Source organism: Grammomys surdaster, unplaced genomic scaffold (genome assembly GCF_004785775.1).
Source record: "Grammomys surdaster isolate TR1022 unplaced genomic scaffold, NIH_TR_1.0 126028, whole genome shotgun sequence".
Lineage (NCBI taxonomy): Eukaryota > Metazoa > Chordata > Mammalia > Rodentia > Muridae > Grammomys > Grammomys surdaster.
This window is the reverse complement of record NW_021620841.1, coordinates 2,975,762-2,995,531: the sequence shown is the minus strand read 5'-3', so window position 1 is coordinate 2,995,531 and position 19,770 is coordinate 2,975,762. Positions and strand designations below refer to the sequence as shown.

Sequence of the window (19,770 nt, the reverse complement as noted above, 5' to 3'; positions counted from 1 at the left end):
GTACTGTATGTTGTATATTAAGATTGAACATATCATACATATATGTGCTAATCTAGGTCAAGTTTAACCTTGCATGAGAACAGGTAACAAACTTAGCGTAGGTCCCCATTTTGATTCCACTGATCAATGAGTATAGTTGTTTTGTGTCAACATCATACTGTTTTTTGTTACTCTACCCTCAGAGTACATTTAGAAATTGGGGAAGGAGAAACTCCTAGGTTCTTTTGTTATTCAGGATTGTTCTAGCTATCTTGATTTATGTTTGTTTGTTTTCTTTTTTATTGGATATTTTCTTTCTTTTATTTACATTCCAAATGATATCCCCCTTCCTGGTTTCCCACAGGAACCCTCTATCCCATCCTCCCTCCCCCTATTTCTATGAGGGTGTTCCTGCATCCACCCTCCCACTCTACCTCTCCACCTTAGCATTCCCCTACACTGGGGCATCAAGCCTTTGCAGGACCAAGGGCCTCTTCCCCCACTGATGACCAACAAGGTCATCCTCTGCTACATATATGACTGGAGCTATGGGTCCCTCCATATGTACTCTTTGGTTGGTGGTTTAGTCCCCCTTGGAGCTCTGGGGTGTCTGGTTGGTTGATACTGTTGTTCTTCCTATGGAGTTGCAAACACCTTCAGCTCCTTCAGTCCTTCCTCTAATTCCTTCTTTGGAGACCCCATGCTAAGTCCAATGGTTAGCTGCAAGCATCTGCCTCTGGATTTGTCAGGCTTTGGCAGAGCCTCTCAGGAGACAGCAATATCTTGCTCCTGTCAACAAGCACTTCTTGGCATCCACAATAGTGTCTAGGTTTGGTAACAGTATATAGGATGGATCCCCAGGTGGAGCAGTCTTTGGATGGCCTTTCCTTTAGCCTCTGCTCCACACTTTGTTTCTGTATTTCCTCCCATGAGTATTTTGCTCCCCCTTTTAAGAAAGATCAAAGCATCCAGACTTTTGTCTTTTTTCTTCCTGAGCTTCATGTGGTCTGTGAATTGTATCTTTGGTACTCTGAGCGTTTGGGTTAATATCCACTTATCAGTGAGTACATACCAAGTGTGTTCTTTTGTGATTGGATTCCTTCACTCAGGATGGTATTTTCTTTTTTGTTTGTTTGGTTTTTTTTGTATTTTTTTGAGACAGGGTTTCTCTGTATAGCCCGGGCTGTCCTAGAACTCACTCTGTAAACCAGCCTAGCCTCGAACTCAGAAATCCACCTTCCTCTGCCTTCCAAGTGCTAGGATCAAAGGCGTGCACCACCACTGCCCAGCTAGGATGATATTTTCAAGTTCCATTATTTTGCCTAAGAATTTCATGAATTCAATGTTTCCATTTTTTTTTTTTTGTCTTTTAGATTTTCCAATTTGGTAGGATGAAGGTTTTTACAGTATGCCCTTATCAAGATTTTTTGGTGACTGTTGTTCTGTTTTTATATTTATTTCTAATTTTGTTAACTTAGATATTCTCTCTCTGTCTTTTTGTTAATTTGGATAAGGGTTATTAGTCTTATTAATTTTCTTAAAGAACCAAATCCACATACCAGTGAACACCTGATTTTTAATAAAGAAGCCAAACACACACACACACACACACACACACACACAAACACACACACAAAGATGGCATCTTCAACAAATGAACTGGAAGGTGCAATTAGAAAATGGAATTATACTAGACTGTTATGGATGGAATGTGATGGCTATAATGGGAGGATCAAGTGGAAAGAGGAAGCAGAAAAGAGAATAGGGAAGGAGAATGTGTGAAGAGACTCCTAGGATTAATGGCCACTTGAAGGGTAGTATGGAATCCTAATACAATAGAAGGTTCCTGAATATATACATATATAATGGGGATCTAAATAATATCGCCACATAATGGGAGAGAGTCCCAACTAACCAGCCATCTCATGTCACCAAATCAAGTTTCCAGTACCAAGACTGGGTTACACCTAATTGAGTTGTTGGTCAAATGGACCCACAAGAAGATCCTAACAACCCAGGCTATTTCCAAGGAGTTAAGTTACTGTGCACAAACTGATAGCAAGGCACCATTGCCAAAGACAACAGGAAACACAAGTAATTGAACATGGATTAGTGTAGATAAAAATACATCCTACAGCCTATGTTCTAGCACCTTTGGTACAGTAAGGTACTCTTTATACTACCAAAAGATAAATGAAAACAGCAAGCAAGTTCCAAACCCTTTATCTGTTATGGTGTACTGTATGCAAGATATGTCAAGGCAATGGTGGTCAGAAGTTGTGGGATTAATCATCCAATAGGTGATTTGTTATAAGATGAGATGAAACCCACAGCTGACACTACCTGAGTGACCAAGGACTCTTAACCAGATTGCCCAGAGATCTAGGGTAAAACCAATACTACTGTTAAAAGACAAAGTAGCAATAAAATGAATTCTAGTGACATTCTGCCATACTTTCAAAACAGTCCTTTGCTCATCCATCATCACAGAAGATTCCTTCTGTAGCAGATGAGAACAGAGGCCCAGAGCCAAACATTATGTATTTAGTGAAACACATTGGAACACTGGATCCTAAATGGGATGCCTCTATCAAATCCTTCCCCATAGGGTTCATGAAACCTTGCAAAAGAGGAGTCAGCAAGAGTATAAGATTCAGAGAAGATGGGGGACACCAAGGAATCAAGAGCCTCTAAATCAATATGACCAACGCTCATATGAGTTCACAGATACCAAGGCAGTATGCACAGGACCTGCAGGAGTCTGCACAGAGTCCTTTGTATATATATTAAGTCTTCCAGTTTAGTGTTTTTATGGTATTGCTGAGCATGTGAAAAAAATGGTTTTCTGATTCTTGTGCCTTCTCTTAGGGTTTCTTTCATCTGTTTGCTTTGTCCAAATTTGATTTGTTAGTGTTTGTTTTATGTTATTATATTTTAATTTATTTTAGTAGTATTCCCAAGAAGCCTATATTTTCTAAGGATAGACAATTGGAGTAGATCTGGATGGCAGGGAAGGTGCTGAGTGACTGGGAGGAATAAAAAGAGGGAACACTATAATCAGGATATATTATGTGAGAGGAAGAAATCTATTTTTCTGTGATTTGTCATGTGAGAGTCAATGAAGATGTAATCTAGATTTATTTCTGTATAGACTGGATTAATAAGTTTAAATGGATATGGGAAACATATGTAGACATATGTAGACTGCAATCTCCTGAATACAGAATGAAGACGGTTTGAAGATGACTTTTTATGGAAGGAGAGAAGAGTGATATGTCAAGGGAAATAGTGTTTTGGGATCCATCTTAAAGCAACTACTATAAATAATTGTTAGAATTATTGTGTTGATATGAATGAATCTGTCAATAAGTCAGAGTTGTAAAAGTCAGTAAATATGAGCTTCTGTTATTAAGAATTCATCATGATGATCTAATATTAGTGTCATCATTAAAATGGCATATGAATATTAGAATAATAACAATTCATAAAACAACTCAAAATCTCTAAGTCCATATACTCTCAGAGACTGAAACAAACCAATAATTTTCACTAAATATAAAATATTTTCTTTTTCTTAAAATGATCTATTATTGTAACTTGCAGTTACAAAATATTGGGGAAAAAACTCATCTTTTATATGAAAACAAACTGTTTGGAGCATTGACTTGATTGGAACTTATAAAGGCTCTATACTATTTTTAACAAACCAACTTATTTTATTGTGTTAGTAGGCCATGCAGACACTAAATAAATAACATATAAAATAAATGAAGGTATCAGAGTAGATGAAGTCTTTGGAAAAATTAAAAATGGTGCTGCTGGAAATGGTTACAGTCCTTTCAGGGTTTGAATTGATTAGCCCATTAGAAGTTGTATTTCTGTTTAACTTTCACCCCAGCTAGACACTTTTGGTAAAGAACAATATATAAAGCCTACAGAAAAGCAAATTGTCTTTAACATATTTTACAGAGATGAATATTAAACTAATGTGTGAGGACAAGAAGCCAAGGATGGAGAAAACTAGTGATAACAAGCAAGAAACAGAGAGAGAAAATACTGTTGACTGAATTATATAAGATGACATAGGACAAACTCTCAGCTTGTATTTACTCATAAACACATTTACATATGGCTGTGTCAAGATATGTCCCCCATCTAGATCTCTATTCCCTGACTTGCCATTTCTTATCTCAGGGAATGAATAAATCTCTTGTTACTTGAAGAGTTATTATCACCATCAGAAACTCAAGAATCAAAGTGATATCATCACAGTAGACTGACTCTCCAGGGTTGCTTTGTGTGGTCAGGAAATAATCCCTTTGACAGGGATCTGAACTTTGTAGATGGAGAGAAAATGACCTGACAGGTAGCATGCATACATTTATTGGTTGCTGTCTGCTTTATGGTTGTAAAGTGGCTAGCTTCCTATACTGCTCTTATCTTGACTCTGCCAACCTGGAAGTGTGAACTAAAATAGCCCTCTTGTCTCCTATACTGCTTTTGTATGGAAATTTTGTCACAGCAACAGAAAAGAAACTAAAACAGTTCTCCTCATTCTTATATGGCAAGTGCTTTAGCCATTCGGCCATTTCTCCTAATGTTGCAAACTTTAAATATAGTTTTATTTCTGTGAGGGTGACTCACCCACCTGCCAACCATAAAATTATTTTTGTTGCAGCTATAGAAAAGTAATTCTGCTCACACTATGAACAGTAATATAAATATCTGATATGCCGGATATCTGATATGTGACCCCTATGAAAGGGTCATTCACCATTCCCCAAAAGGATCATGACCACTGATCTATCGAAAGTCCATTGTTTTCAATGTTTTAATTATTACATCTGGAGCAAACAAAAGACTTTGTTAAAAACCAAGTTGTTTTAATGAACCAATACATAGCAGTTTGTAATAGACAGAATTTACTCCATCTTTTAAAAACATATGGAAATATTCTATACTACTATAAAACATCCTCAAATAAAGGATTTAAAAAATGTTCTGACGCATTGCTTGGTTAGTATACTTCTGTGCAGGTAGTGCACTTGTAAATAACCATAAAATTAGTTAAGATGTCACTATTTTATTTTATGATAGAGATTCATATTTTAATTGTGCATATATATTCTAATTATTCACGTTTACCAATTAAATAAAATACGAACTGAAAACTTGACAAGAAAAATCTTTACACCTAATTTTTTCCTTTTTATAATTGAAAGTGGATTTTTCATGCAATATATTTGTTATGGTTGTCCCTCCTCCAGCTCTTCTCAGATCCTCTTCACCTCCCCACCCAGTCAAACTTTCATTATTTCTTGATCTTTCTCATTTAAAAAAAAGTAAAGAAAAAATAAAACAAAACAGTAATCTAACCAAGAAAAAGAAAAATTTGAATAAAAACAAACTGAATGGAATAAAACAAATAAACAGAAACCAAAGAGGAAAGGAAAAACACAAGAAATACAGAAAGACTTAAGAGACACAAGCACTAACATTTTATAAAGACATAAAACCACAAACTGTGATACATAAGCAAAAAGCCTATAGGGTAAGGAACAAATGAACAAAACCCCAGACAAAGCCTTATGAGACAAAAACCTTCCCAAAATACCACTGAGTTCATTTTGTGTAAGCATCTACTGCTGGGCATGGATCTTGTCCTTAAACATGGTTTGTATACACAGTGAGACTCCATTGGAGGAAACTATTTCTTTCATTTGCAAGTAGCTATCTATGGGAAATATCTTCTGGGAGCACATAAGGGAAACAAGTCTTCTAATGCAGCAAGAACAATGTACATATGAAATCACAGAGGCTGTGGCAACAAGCACTAGACCTGAACATGTATGGTCCTGATGGCATCTCACTCCTTGAGTCCTAAAGTCATGCCTTGAAAAGGTTATTTGATTTTTACAAAGATGCTAATTCAGTGGTGCCATTAGGTATGGGCACATTGCTTTGAGAGGCTCAAAACCATTAAAAATCTGAGGGGAAATGTATACATGTGTACATCTGGGATACTTTCTCCATTTTTTAGCAGTTTCAAAGCTTAAGAGGTACTTGACACAAATTCCTTTTAAAGACAGTGTTTCTAAATATCTACTTCACTAGCCCTTGGTGGCTTTTATTTGGTCTTCTGGCGACAGATCTGAACAGCCAGACATCAGCAAACAGGCCTCTGGCAACTCATTTAAATGGGCATCATTCAGTAGCACAGACAGGACATAATTGATTTAGTGACAGATTTAATGAAAGCAACGTGTAACACAAGGGCCAGCATGTTAGTAAGAGTGGGCCTCCAAGGAGTAGAGGGTGGTGTGTTACCTCCTGATTAGCTGCAGCTAGTTCCTCTTCCAGTGCAGAGACTCTTTCTAAAGAAACCCTCAGTCGCTCCCTTACCTAGAAGAAAAATCAAAATATGTGCAGTAATGTACATTCCAAATGTAGGAAATTGCGCTGAAGCCATCACTAGCATCAGAAACCAAAGTTCAAATTCTTAAGCATTGGTAACCCTAAAATCCCAGGACGATTTTTAATCAGGCAAGAACAACATGAAAACATAGTCATCTCAAAAGCATCATTGTTTCAAGGGATATCCTTGTAGCAAATACTTTTGCATGTGAATGTACATATCGTCTGACAGGGTTGCAAACTGACTGGGTTTGCTGCAGTTTCTGATTCATAGTAAATAGAGGCATAGCTAAAAGCATAAACAGAATATTGCAAATTATCAATGATTAAGTAAGAAAATAGGCAAAAATAAATCTTAAAAATAAGTGAATTTTATTTTGGCCTGGAGTCTCTTACTTCAAAGATGATTTGTTCTTGGAAACTGAAAACTGACTTAAATATTTTGAGGGACTCCAAAGTGTTAGTGACTTTTAGAATTCCCACTTTATATCCAGATACCAGGGGAAAAGACACTGCTTTTTGTCGACTAAATAGTTTAGTTTTAAAGCAGTGATGTCTTAAAATTGTTCCCTATCTAATTTAACTTTGGAGAACTGCTTCTCTGATGTATGCTTTCTGACAGCTTCCAAGCTTGAAAGGATATGTGCTGGTATATGGCCAACCCTTGGAAGAGTTAGGAGGAAGGTTATGGGTCAAAGGCCAGACTGAGGTGTATAGAAGGCAATAGGCTAGCTTGGTTTACTTAGTGAGACCCTGTCTCAAAAAGAGCAAAAATAAAACCAAATCAAAATGAAAAAATAAAAGGCACAAGTCATTATATCTTTACACTGATGCATTAACTTTATCCTACATGTACCAAAGGCAAACCACCCTTGGTAAAAATCAAGTCATCTTTCTTAATGGCCATTAATTCTTTGGACAAATTTCTTAATTTGCCCAAAAAGCCAATAAACTTATACATTTGAGATGCAGTTCATCACATGTTCTTGATTTATTTATAAACTAACATGTTTTCTATAAAAATGTTAAAAAATTGTTTCAGTAAATATGAATTTTAATGCCTTAGCCATATTCCTTTAAACTAAATTTGTTATGTAACTGTGTGTTTTCATTTGGCACTTTTCTTACATAATGAGTTTTAAGTAGAAATAAAAGCTAAATATTTAAGATATTTGAGTTTTATTAAATTTTAAAGTTAGAGTAAGCACCTTAATTATTAATTATGTAAGAAAATCAGCAAGTAATGCTTCTTTAACTTTAAAGCCAAATACAAATCTTAAAGATGTCAATCATTCACTTGAATGTTACATTATGTTTGTAAGTTAGGGGAACGAGTGTATTTAACTGCTGAAACATAGCCCAAGTCTAGTAGCACATTCTAATTTTGGTGTATCATTAGTATAAAACAAAATAACATTTATCATTAAAAACCACCTCACAGGATCTCTTTAGATCTATCATAATGATTGTTATGCTCCAGTGTTTAGATAAATATCAAGTAATCTTTAAGAACAGCACAGCCTTAATTCTGATTAACAACTCAGCAATGCTCAGATGGAAGTCTTTGCTTATTTGACGTGGAGAACTGTAAGACGTGGGTCTTTATAAAGGGGTCTGGTTACCCTGGTTTAAGAGAATTATTTCTAAGTATAATCAGTGAATTCCCTGTGTTCAACACCGATTAGGTCACACTTAGAATCCCACAGAAGGTTAAGGTACCACATTTTAATTGAAGTGCTGATACATTAGAATGTTTTAAAATTAGTGTTGAGTAGAGGTTGCCTAAATGCAAGCAGTACTGTAGATTAAAGTAATTTTTAACTATTTCTGTTTGCTTAAAAATCTTAGAAATTCTTAGCAACTGATTTCTTTTCCCAGAAGTAAAACATATCAAGACATAAAAGTCATGAAGTCTATCAAGAAATATGAATAATGAAATATCTCTCAGTAAATTAACATTTTGACAAATAAGAATATTTTAACCACAAATAAATGAACATAAAACCATCCTTATATGACAATAAACACAATTTGAAATATAGTTTTAATTAATATTATGAATGCAAAATTTTTGCTGCCCCTCTCAAAGAATGCATCAATAATGATTAATTATTAACTTTAACTCTCCATTAGACAATACTTCTATAAATAAAATGTTAACTTTATTTATCAAATTACCTAAGGAAAAGAAAGGTATACAAATATGTAACCTTTCCAAAGATAATAATTCGATCATTTTATCCTATCTGGTTGACTTTTATTGTATCACAGGAAAAAATTCATTATATAACACAAATGTTTCAGTACTTTGCTCTACCACCATCAGACCAGCAGACTATCATAACTGTTTTTAACAATCATGTTTTTTGTTGAATTATGTGTTCCTATATGTTTAGATAGATTTGATATATTGCGGAAAATAACAAACGTTTAATTTTTGTCTAAAGAAGAAGTAAACCTTTGTAGTTGACTGGTATTCCTACCTCTAATCTGTCTCTTTTCATCTGATTGAACCACTGATATCACGAAGTTTCCCTTACTTGTATTGTATGCAGGTACATGTTGACTGACAACCAGAATTTATTTTATTCATCAAAAATGTTTATTTATTACTGAAACTTTAATATGTGTGTGTGTGTGTGTGTGTAGGTGGTAATTCTATCACATAGAAGATTAAAAGGAAACAAGTTCCTTAATAATGACAAATGTATCACCCCATGAAGAGATGATGGAAACAGCAAATATTTCTAATTGAAATTAGGATATTGCAAAGTTTTATTGCAGTAATTGCTTATTCTAAAATAAACAAAAATGAGAGAAAAAGTCTTCTTGCACTCGAACATAAAGTCCAGTTTGACTTTGTGATATTTGACTATGAAAATATATTTGGAGGACATGTATGTACATATTTATGTATGTTTTCTGCTACATATACCATACAGTAGAATCAGTGGAGACTGATCCCAAATGACTGTTGGTTTAGTTATACGTGAAAAGTCTACCTGTACCAGCAATTATAAAAGTGAACATCAATCTTTAAAACTGCTAGCCATTATAACAGTCCATACCCATGCTCTCTTTTATGGTTTATTTATTTTCTATATTGAAGTCTGAAGTCTACTTGCCTAAGATATAATTAATTATACTTTCTTATCTTTTTCTCTCTAATTTTATAGACTTAGCACTTAGGTTTAAATGCTAATTTGTTATTTATATACCTGTGCTTTATACCTCCCCAATTTCATAGGAAGCCCTGTTTTATTCTCAGATAAACTATTCATGAAGACACTTAGGAACAAATTAGTACCTGAATAAACAAATTAAATACTATTTGGCCTCTGGGCCAAGAGGGAACTCAACTCCTTAGTTTCAAGATTTAACAAATGCTGATATTTTCTCATGCTGATATGACTGTTAATTAGTGTTAACTGATGGGTTCCTTATCTTAACCAGTGGTTCAAAGCTCTGCAGTTATACGTGACCCTTTCAGCAGTTCAAGGTAGAAACAGCAATTATCTTTCTCTCAAAGGAGGAGTGGATAGATAGCAAAGTTAAGCCACTTGTACATATCTGTCTACTTGAGAGGATCATCAGCATTTTATAAAGATAATTTCGTAAGCATCAGTTCAGTTGCTTGTGATCTTGACAAGATCTATGACACTTGTGGCAAGTTCATAAATACTGTATCTGTTCATAGGGCTATATTAAAGAATATTTCACTTAGCTGTGTTTCACTTACAGAGCTTCTATATTATAATTATTTTATATTCTTTTAAATGCACCCACAGAAGCAGGATATTGTCTTAAAAGTGTTAATTTCTACTCTGGTTAATATTCACTCACTCTCTCAAGTGATGTCAGAGGTCTTACAGAGGACATAAAAAAGTACACACTCTAATATATTTATTTAAATTACTCAATATAGTTGTTTCCTCTGGAAATAATATGCTTTTCTTCCTGATCCAGGTCACTTTAGGTATCTGTCCTGCATATTAGGATAGCTGTCTCTGGCTTCAAAATAACTGCTTTTCCTTGCTCTTTAACATTTAGGTAGGATATGATTCAAGTTTAACTTCTTTTCCATTCAAATAAAATCAGATGGTCCTATTGTGACACCTTAGGGCATTGTTCATTTGTGTTTGTAAATGCCTCTTACTGATGTGTGAATGTCTAGGACTCTGAATCCTTTAGTCATAAAGAAAATATCTTTGTGTGACAAATCTGTCAAAGATTCTGACACAAAGCAAATGTCCTATAAATTCTTCCAGAATTTTATTTTACTCATTGTGTCAAAAGGAAATATGATAGAAACTAGATAGGAACTAAATGCATTACAAATAATACATACAATTATTTGTTATTATACTTAACATGGCTATTTTTATGACAGGCAGTTTTGTTTTCTTCAAAATTTTCATGAGTTTTTGCCTCTCATAACCAAGACGAAAAATGGGATACAATTTCTTCTTAATAATCTAGAAGACAGAATTAATGTTATCCTTGCCCAGACATTTCACATATTCCTCTCCTAAGAACTATCTGAGAGACTGATGATAATGAATAAGTATATGAATATTAAATGGAACAAAATTCTACAAACTCAAAACCTAGATATAAACTGACAATAATCCCTAGTTTGAATTTTTATGCTCAAGGCTTGTCATATATCTTACAGTGAAATGCCCCAGTTCTTGCTACACTAAATCCTAACACTTTTTAATTTAAAAAAAAAAACACTTTGAACTTCTTTGAGAATTGAAATTGTGTCATAAACCTTAACTAATCTCTAAAGGATATTACCTCCAGATTGCCTTACATGTGTTAGCAGAACTTATTTGAATAACAGCTAAGAGAAGCTTACAGCTACTTTTGCTAAGACTCAAAATGAGTTTTCCCTCTAATATCTTATATTGTTAAAGGCAGAAACTATCAACATGTGTATTTGAAATTAAGATATTAGCAGCAGCAAGGTCATGGAGAAGGCGTCACATATAGATGTCTAAAGGTTCAAGCGTGCCCAATTTGCACTTCAAAACCCATGTGATTTTCAGTTACTGGTCTGCTATTTTGGAATCTAGGCACCTACGGATATGAATGTAAGAGACAGAGAAATAGAGAGATGCTAGAGACAGAGATAAAGACTGAATACAATGACATCATACTAGATTCCCAATTTACTAATACTAGATTATGCCTCTGGACCGGGAGGAGGGGGGTCTAGGAATGCAATAGGGTCTAATTCTAACAAGTTACACATTTAATGGTATAAACAACAGAACGTGGCCAGGAATACTGTTAATCCACAGTCACTGAATTTTAAATAGTTTTTTTCATAACTCAAAAGTGTTCCTTTGATCTAAGTTACTTGTTCATTTGTGTGAAAATAATTTGTTTTCAATTAATAATGGAAACACGATTTGGCCCGAAATCTTGTATCTTTACTATACCTTTTCATCCAAGGCTTTGTGGTGCTCAAACAAAGATTTCAGTGCTTTGAGAACCTCCACTTCACTGGACACTCCAGAGGGAGACTGGGCTTGCCGCTTGACCACTGTCATTCTTAGTGACCTTTCGTGTCGGGACACAAGGCACTCCAAGTGTTCCAGTAACAGCTGTTGGATCAACAGAGAATACAGTTATCCTATGAATAAAGCTGACCAGCATATGTATGTGAAATCTAGCTTAAACTATGCCAAGTTTTCACGGCGCCCATGATAACCTTAGGAAATACAACAAGGAGCAGAAAAGACAGACACTCAACGTAGTTATTCCAATGTTTATAAAACATATCAGAGTGAAACTGCCTTCAGTAATGTAACAAATCTCTGAATGTCATATATATTTCTAGCACAGTGGTTCTCAACCTTCCTAGTGCTGCAACCCTGTAATATAGTTCCTCAGGTTGAGGTGACCGCCAGTCATATCATAGTGACCTGTCCCTTGAACCTTCACCCAGCCGATACCTGGTTCTGAAAGATATCTGTATTCCCCCTGAACACCCACACTCCAGTGTCATCCCCTTCCCCACATCCTGCCTTTCTGTGTTTATAACCCCTGTGTGAATGAATTACGATTTGAGAAAAAATATATAATTAAAAAAAAAGAAAACAGAGAAAAAAATTATTTTCATTGCTAATTCATAACTGGAATTTTGACAATGTTATAGATTGTAATGTAAACACATATATTTCCTGATGGTTTTAAGTGATGCCTGCAGAAAGATCATTTGACCCCCCCCCCCATCAATGAAAATCACTTGACTTGAGAAAAAGTGTGTGTGGAACAGGAAAATAAGGACTAGACAGCATTTCTCCCTTAAATAAACACAAATGCATAATAATTTTAGTGTATTTTATTAATCACTTGAGAATCGTTGTCAGAATATGTCAGGATGTTTAGTTTGTTGTTAATAGTGTATTCTATTTGGTTGAGGTAGTGTAAACTCCCTAAGAGCAAGAAACTTTTAAGTACTTCGGTACCAGGCTTTTGAAGCTTTCTGTATTTTGGGTAGCTACCAACACAAACAGGAGGAAATACACATTGGATAAAAAGTGAAGTCTGTTTCCCTGTGTGTACACTCATCAGTGTAAAAGTTAAGGTCAGGCTGTGGGTGCCTTGCATTAATTCTAAAGGCTTAGGCTAATCAACGTGTTTATATGCATATGCATGCACGTTTCAAGGAGAGTATCTTCATGGAAATCCAAACCTTACTATTCATTTTTCCCCAAGTATAAATGGAGATATGTAGATTCAATTAATATTTGCAGTTTGTATATGGCATCGTGCCAGTAGAGGATGAGTTTATATCAGGTAAACTTGATACAACATGACTAAAGATTATTCTACCACAGACAGCTGTTTTTAGAGTCCTCCTAAATCTCATCATCGCCCTGTTTTCTTGAGGAAAGTTCTTCAAACTGCAAATTCCATTTTCCCAACATAGAACACACATAAAAATACTACAATTTTCTGCCCTGCTTTTTTTTAAACCACAGAGTTTTTTTTTTTCTAATTATATATCCTGTCAAGATAGAAGGTTTTCTGAAGGGGTGTGTGCAAGCATCCATTTTGACCCATGGGTATGCAAAGAAGTCCTGGTTCTGAAGTGAAGCTGAGAACCAGTCAGTTTCCTCATTGGCTTCGCAGTGGGTTTCTGACCTTTAGTTCTGAAAACTCAGAGTATCTACATTAATTTTCTTAGGAATTCAACCAAAAAGGGTAAGCATTCTTACTACCTGAAAAAACTAAGTGCTGAATACTGTTTTCTGCAACTAAGAGCATATTAACAACTAAGTTGTTAGGTTCTGCTTACTGTTAAATTTTCTTGTAATCATCAATTCTGAGGCCCATCAATTCTGTGTTTGGTAAGTTAGCTTCCTGATTCATTCTGACTTCTTCCGATGAATACTCCATCCACAACTGTTGATGTTCTTTTTTTTTATTATAAATTATTTTATTTATTTACCTCTCAAATGTCTACCCTCCTAGTCCTCCCTCCCAAAGTACTTCACCCCAACCTCCTCTCCTTTGCCTCTGAGAGGGTAGGACTCCTGGGCATTCCTCCCTCCCCTTGGATGCTCTTTAGTTGGTAGCATAGTCTCTGGGAGCTCTGGAGAAGAAAATAATCATGGTAGGCAGAGAGACAGAGAGATCTGAGAGGGGAAGAGGAGGGGAAGGGAATAAGGAGAAAAGGATCAGGTATGGGGTGGGGGAGACAGGATGGAAGGTACCAAGAAAATGAAAGGATATTTGCAGCTACAGGAGAAGGTTGTGGGTAAGAAGAATCTCAAAAATGTCCATGAGACCTGGGATGGGGGAGGCTCCCAGGACTCAGTTGGGGTGACTTTACCTGAAATGTCCAACAGTGGTGATATAGAACCTGAAGAGACAACCTCTAGTCATCAGAGAGGACCCCAAGTTGGGGGATAGAGACACCAACCCACCTTCAAAATTTATTATTCATTTAGATGATTTTTCTAATGTTTTACCCTGTAAATTTCTAAATTTTATGTATTCTGACAATCTATATGTCTATTCTATCTAATTTCACTAACTCACACTCAATGGTTTCATTATAGACTCTGCCATTATCAGTAAAGTGTAACTCTTCTGTAATTATAATTCTATGTCTCAAGCCATAGATGACATTTCTAGCTTGCCTATTTATATGCTCAACCTCAAAAACTAAATTAACTCTCACATCCTTTAACAAAGGGGATTTGTTATTTCAATCCCACACTCCTGGCATTCTCTCCATCTTCCGTTCCCCTCTGCATAGTTATTCCTCTGTGTTCTGTCAACCTCCAGAATTCCTTCACATGCCATTACATCCACTGATGACGTGTGGGTTCAGGATTCATTATCCTCTCTTGACTCAGTCCAAAGACAGCATTGGGGTGGTTTGAATATGCTTGGCCCAGGGAATAGCTTATTGGGAGGTGTGGCCTTCTTGAGGTGTGACCTTGTGGAAACAAGTGTGTAATTGTGGGCATGGCTTTAAGACCCTCATCCCAGCTCCCTGAAATGCAGTCTTTTTTACTTTGCCTTTGGAACAAGAGGTAGAACTCTCAGCTTCTCTTGACCCATGTCTGCCTGGATGCTGCCATGCTCCCTCCTTGATGATAATGGACTGAACCTCTGTACCTGTAAGTCAGCCCCAGTAAAATGTTGTCCTTTATAAGAGTCGCTTTGCTCATGATGTCTGTTCACAGAAGTAAAACCCTAAGACAAGCTTATTAACTGGAACTCATAGTTGAATCCTTTCATCCATCAGGTTATTGCCCGAAATTCTTATATTTAAAATATAATCTAGGCCATTTGTGCTTTAACTTAAGTCCTTAATGTCTTCTCATTTGGTCAAAGCAAAAGTCAGAGTCATTATACATCCTAAGTGGAATCTACATTACTTTGAACACCTCTGTTTTTTCTTACACATCACCCACATTGGATTAGCTGCAGTATTTGAGAATGGATCTTTGCTCAGCTTTGTAAAATATTAAGTATGTATCTGTTTCAGTGCATCAAGTTTTTTTTTACTAAGTTCTTTACTTTTTTATAAACCTAAAGTGTCTCTTTCAGTTACCTATGTAGACTTATCAGCCCACAGTCCTTACTTATTTTCAGTCAAGCATCACTTATCCATAGGCTTCTCCAACTCCTTATGCTGCTGCTTTCTTTCCACACTTGGCATTTGTCTTTATCTAATATTTGTATTCAGGCTTACCTCATTTATTAACTGCCTCTAGAATATTAATATGGGGAATATTAATATTAATAAGGGAATATGTTCTCTGCTTTGCTAACTTCTGAATTGCCAGTGCTCACCATATTATACACAGTCCAAGATCATCTACATTTGTTGAATGGACAGAAAAGAAACAGTCTATTAAACAACGATTCATGTATTTTTAAGAGAATGGGGTGTTTGCAAAGGATATGTGTTCTGGATAGATTTAGCTAAAGTAAATAAGTGAATAAAGTCAAAAGAAAGTAAAATGTCTTCGATGGTATATGGAGGAAAGACAGTTATGGAAACAATAGCCCACAGTTTCTTCCAGTGGTGGAAATGTGGATGTAAGTCTTCTGACTTGAGTCATTGCTGATCCAGTGTGTTTTGAAAAGCATGAAGAGCACAAGCACATTGAAGTAAGCCTTATGCTTTGCATTATACTGAAGGAAAAATAGAAAAGCTGAAGAGATCAAATATCCAATGACTCTAGAGCTAGCTAGCAGCATTCAGAATTCACATGGTATTTCAAAGAAAGTCAATAGTTTGGTGTAAGAGAGGTTACTAAATTACAGCACATTACTAATTTTTATGCAGAATAGGTGTCTTCTGTGGAAATACTTCAAAAATACTAAAAAAAAAAGAAATGAAGTAAAAATTAACAAATTGACATTTGAGTAGTTTCAAATGTGCCAGCCACATATCCCTGTGATACCTGCCTCTCTGATCAAGCCAATCCCATTCGTTTTAGTGAAGCTGTAAAAATTTCACTGAACATGGATGATTTACAAACAAAGTCTCTGCTTACCATTCCCTACTCTTAAAAGCCCTTCATGGACCCAACATTAAGAAGATAAACCTTCCTAGTTTGTTTTGTTATTGTTTGTTTCTTTGTTTTGTTTTACATGTGATGTTTCTATTTTATAATCTGAGAATCCTATGAATGTGTGTGAAAAGAAGCCAACGGAGATCCCTAGAAATAGTGGGACAAAATGTTTAATCTGATTATATATGCCTTTACTACGTCTAGATGGCATCTATGCTCCTGGAGCACATTGTTTTTAGTACCCAAGATTGCTATGCATAGTTTCTGAGCTACATAGAACTCATCTGCACTATTTAATGGGTTTACATACTGCCTTCTAAAACCATTAGCATGAAAATAAATCAAAGCTAGTAAAAAGCAAGAGCACCCAAGATGTCTGATATTCTGAAGGAAGCAGAAGTGCATTTAAAAAAGCGAACATGTCACAAAAGGAAGACATAATAACAGAGTCACCTTTAGCAAAGAAGCTCAGCCCAGAGGAAAAAAAAAGGTGCTTACGGAAATTTCCAAAATAACAGTTATCTCAGCTAAAGTAGATCTAGAATCTGGAGCTCTAAATTAGTGGACCACACTAATTAAAACATTAGTAGTGACTCTGGTAAGTTTGAACCTGGCCCTCTGACTAAGGATCTCAGAATACCAATAATAACAAGTAAAACATTAGTAAGGAAGATTTTGATCATGAAAGGGTAGAAGAGGAAGAAGAGGAGGATACCTCTGAGTTAACAGATGAAGTCAGCAGCTCTTGTTCTTGCTGCAAAGGTCAAGGCCAAGGAACAGGACTGGCCAGATGGTGACAGCACTATCACTGTCATGAGAAATGTGAGTCAGAGAAGAGATTGTAAGGCTTCAGAAGCCAGTGGGAGGGAAGGTCCCAGGAAAAAAGATTTTCCTGGGAAAGCTGAAAGCAAAGGTACAAGAGAGAAGTGAGTGAAAAGCGAACAAGAATGCCAAGGAGAGAGGAAGATGAGGAATTCAGAACGATGGGAAGGAAAAGAGCCAAGAAGCAGAAGCACCTCACAAAGAAAATGATCAGAAAGAAAGTGGTTTCAAGAACCAGAAATCATGTGGAGCCCAACACATATACAGCAGAAGACTTCCTGGTCTGGCCTCAGGGAGATAAGATTCACCTAACCCTCAAGAAACTTGAGGCTCCAGAGAAGTAGGAGGTCTGGTGGGGTGGGGGCGCAGGTAAAGGGTGGGGATATCCTCTTGGAGACTTCGGAGGAGGTATGAGGAACAGTCAGAGGGCAGACCAGGAGGGGGGATAATGACTGGACTGTAAAAAAAGATTAAAGAAAAAAATAAAAGAACCAGAAATCAGGAGCCCCAGAGCCAACTACATCTTTCAACCTCTCTACAAAACCTGAATGCTCACAAATCTAGTGTTAAAAATTGATACCAGTGATCTTCGCTTTTATCTGAAGTTGCTTTTGTTACTGGGGTCAGAATTGGTCCATTGGCATGATGTGGAACCTCGGATGAGGGCCCAGTCAAAAGCTTTAGAACTCACCACTTTAATCCTTTGCTATTGAAATCAAACTGGAGAAACTACAGAAAAACATAAAGTGATATTTGAAAATATATTAAGGCAAGCCACTGTCTTACAAAGTCACTTGGGATAAATTAGCATAAGTGTCTAAAGATGCTCCGAAGATCAAATTAGTGAGCAAGCTGGAAGAAGATAAAACGATTGCTTTATTACATCCAAGACAAGAACAGATGTAGAACCAAACTTTTGAAGAGAAGCAGGAACAGACCTAAAGCCAGCCTGTCCTCCCTGGAGAAAAAGAAGAAAGTCAAGACTACCGAGTTCCAGAAAGAAAAGGATTTGGAGAGTTGAATCAAATACTCTGGTTTTAAGCACCCCCACCCCCATTACAGAGCTACAGAAGAAACTCTTCAGAGCTACAGAGGAAACTCTTCAGTACATGTTTGAGGAAAGCAGATTCTATCAAAATGCCCGAATGCCCAATGACTGTAATAAATAAAAATGTGTGTGTGTGTGTGTGTGTGTGTGTGTGTGTGTGTGTGAGATTATATACATATATATATATATATATTGCCTTAAAAGATGACAAAGAATATTTCCTTAAAAGATGAGAAAGAAAGCTAATACTCCTGTAATAAACACTGAGTTGAAGGCAAAAACATCAGGAGGGAGTTCCCCGATGCTGTAATAAAAGCAAGTAGCCATCGGAAATCTGTCCAAGGTCATCACTGAGAAACTGTTAAACAAATCACTACATGGCTCCATTCATCGAAGATAGCCACTGCACAGGAAATCAGATCCCTAAAAAGGTCTGGTTTGTACATTTCAATAAAGGAAGATGTTGAAGCTTCCCAGGAAGCCAAGGGAGGTGGCAGTACCCAACAGAGGACAATGCTTGAGGGTTTTGGTGGCCACAAAAGTGGATTTGTAAGATAAGCTGGTGGTACAGAAAGCAGGTGCAGATTTATTAATACACGTTTCAGAAGCCATAGAGAAGTAGGAAACTTCTGAGAAAAAACAGGAGTGAAGACAGTAAGATAAGAAAAGGGAGACAGGATTTATATATTTTCTTTAGTGAAAGATACGATTCTGGGGTTTTGTTTTGTTTGTGTTTATATGTGCATTTCTCTCTCTCTCTCTCTCTCTCTCTCTCTCTCTCTCTCTCTCTCTCTGTGTGTGTGTGTGTGTGTGTGTGTTATGTTGGCTGAAGTTTTAGCTAGGACAATAATACAAATAAACAAAGGAGATCATATATTTATAGGGTTTCATTTGTTCGTTTCTTGCTTTTTTCATTTTTGTTTTCTACGTTTTGTTTTATTTTTAAGAGGAGAGAGATAAGAGCATAAACTTAGGTGGGTAGAGAGATTGGCAGAATCTAGGAAGACTTAGAGATGGGCAAACGTGCTCGAAATTTATTGTATGAAAAAACATAATAAAAAACTCAGTGGTATCCTAGACTAAGTAATTATGTGAAGAGAATTAGTTCTTTTCTTATGATGTATAAGGGAACTAATAATTTATGAAGAAAAAGGAAAACAAAACAGTGACTTTAGAGGTTAGTGATGCTTGGGGGTACGAGTACTTGTGATCACCATGTAAGAAATGCAAATGGCCCTCGGCATTTCTGTTACCACATCCCTGGGTGCTGGGAAGGGATAAGAGAAGTATTGGGGCTTGCTGGCTGCCTGCCTAGCTGGAAATGGACAGGATTTAATGAAATATTTCGCCTAAAGGAAATAATGTGTAGAGTAACACTGGATTTTTTTCTGCCCTCCACAGGTGCACCAATGAACATGAATACCTGAAGACATGTGAAGACAGATATGTATCATA

At 36.2% G+C, this 19,770-nt stretch overlaps 1 protein-coding gene across 16 annotated transcripts in view; it reads right to left on the bottom strand.

Moving 5' to 3' along the window:
- Ppfia2 (PTPRF interacting protein alpha 2) overlaps positions 1-19,770 on the bottom strand; it is a 428,942-nt gene that overhangs the window by 156,215 nt on the left and 252,957 nt on the right. For 15 of the 16 annotated variants that reach the window (XM_028754574.1, XM_028754577.1, XM_028754579.1 and 12 more), the window contains 2 exons: positions 11,841-12,005; positions 6,307-6,381 (listed from right to left, as the gene is read on the bottom strand). In XM_028754574.1, coding sequence (XP_028610407.1) covers positions 6,307-6,381; positions 11,841-12,005 — 240 coding nt within the window. The remainder of the gene's footprint in view (positions 1-6,306; positions 6,382-11,840; positions 12,006-19,770) is intronic. The other variant, XM_028754590.1, reaches the window with a different exon arrangement.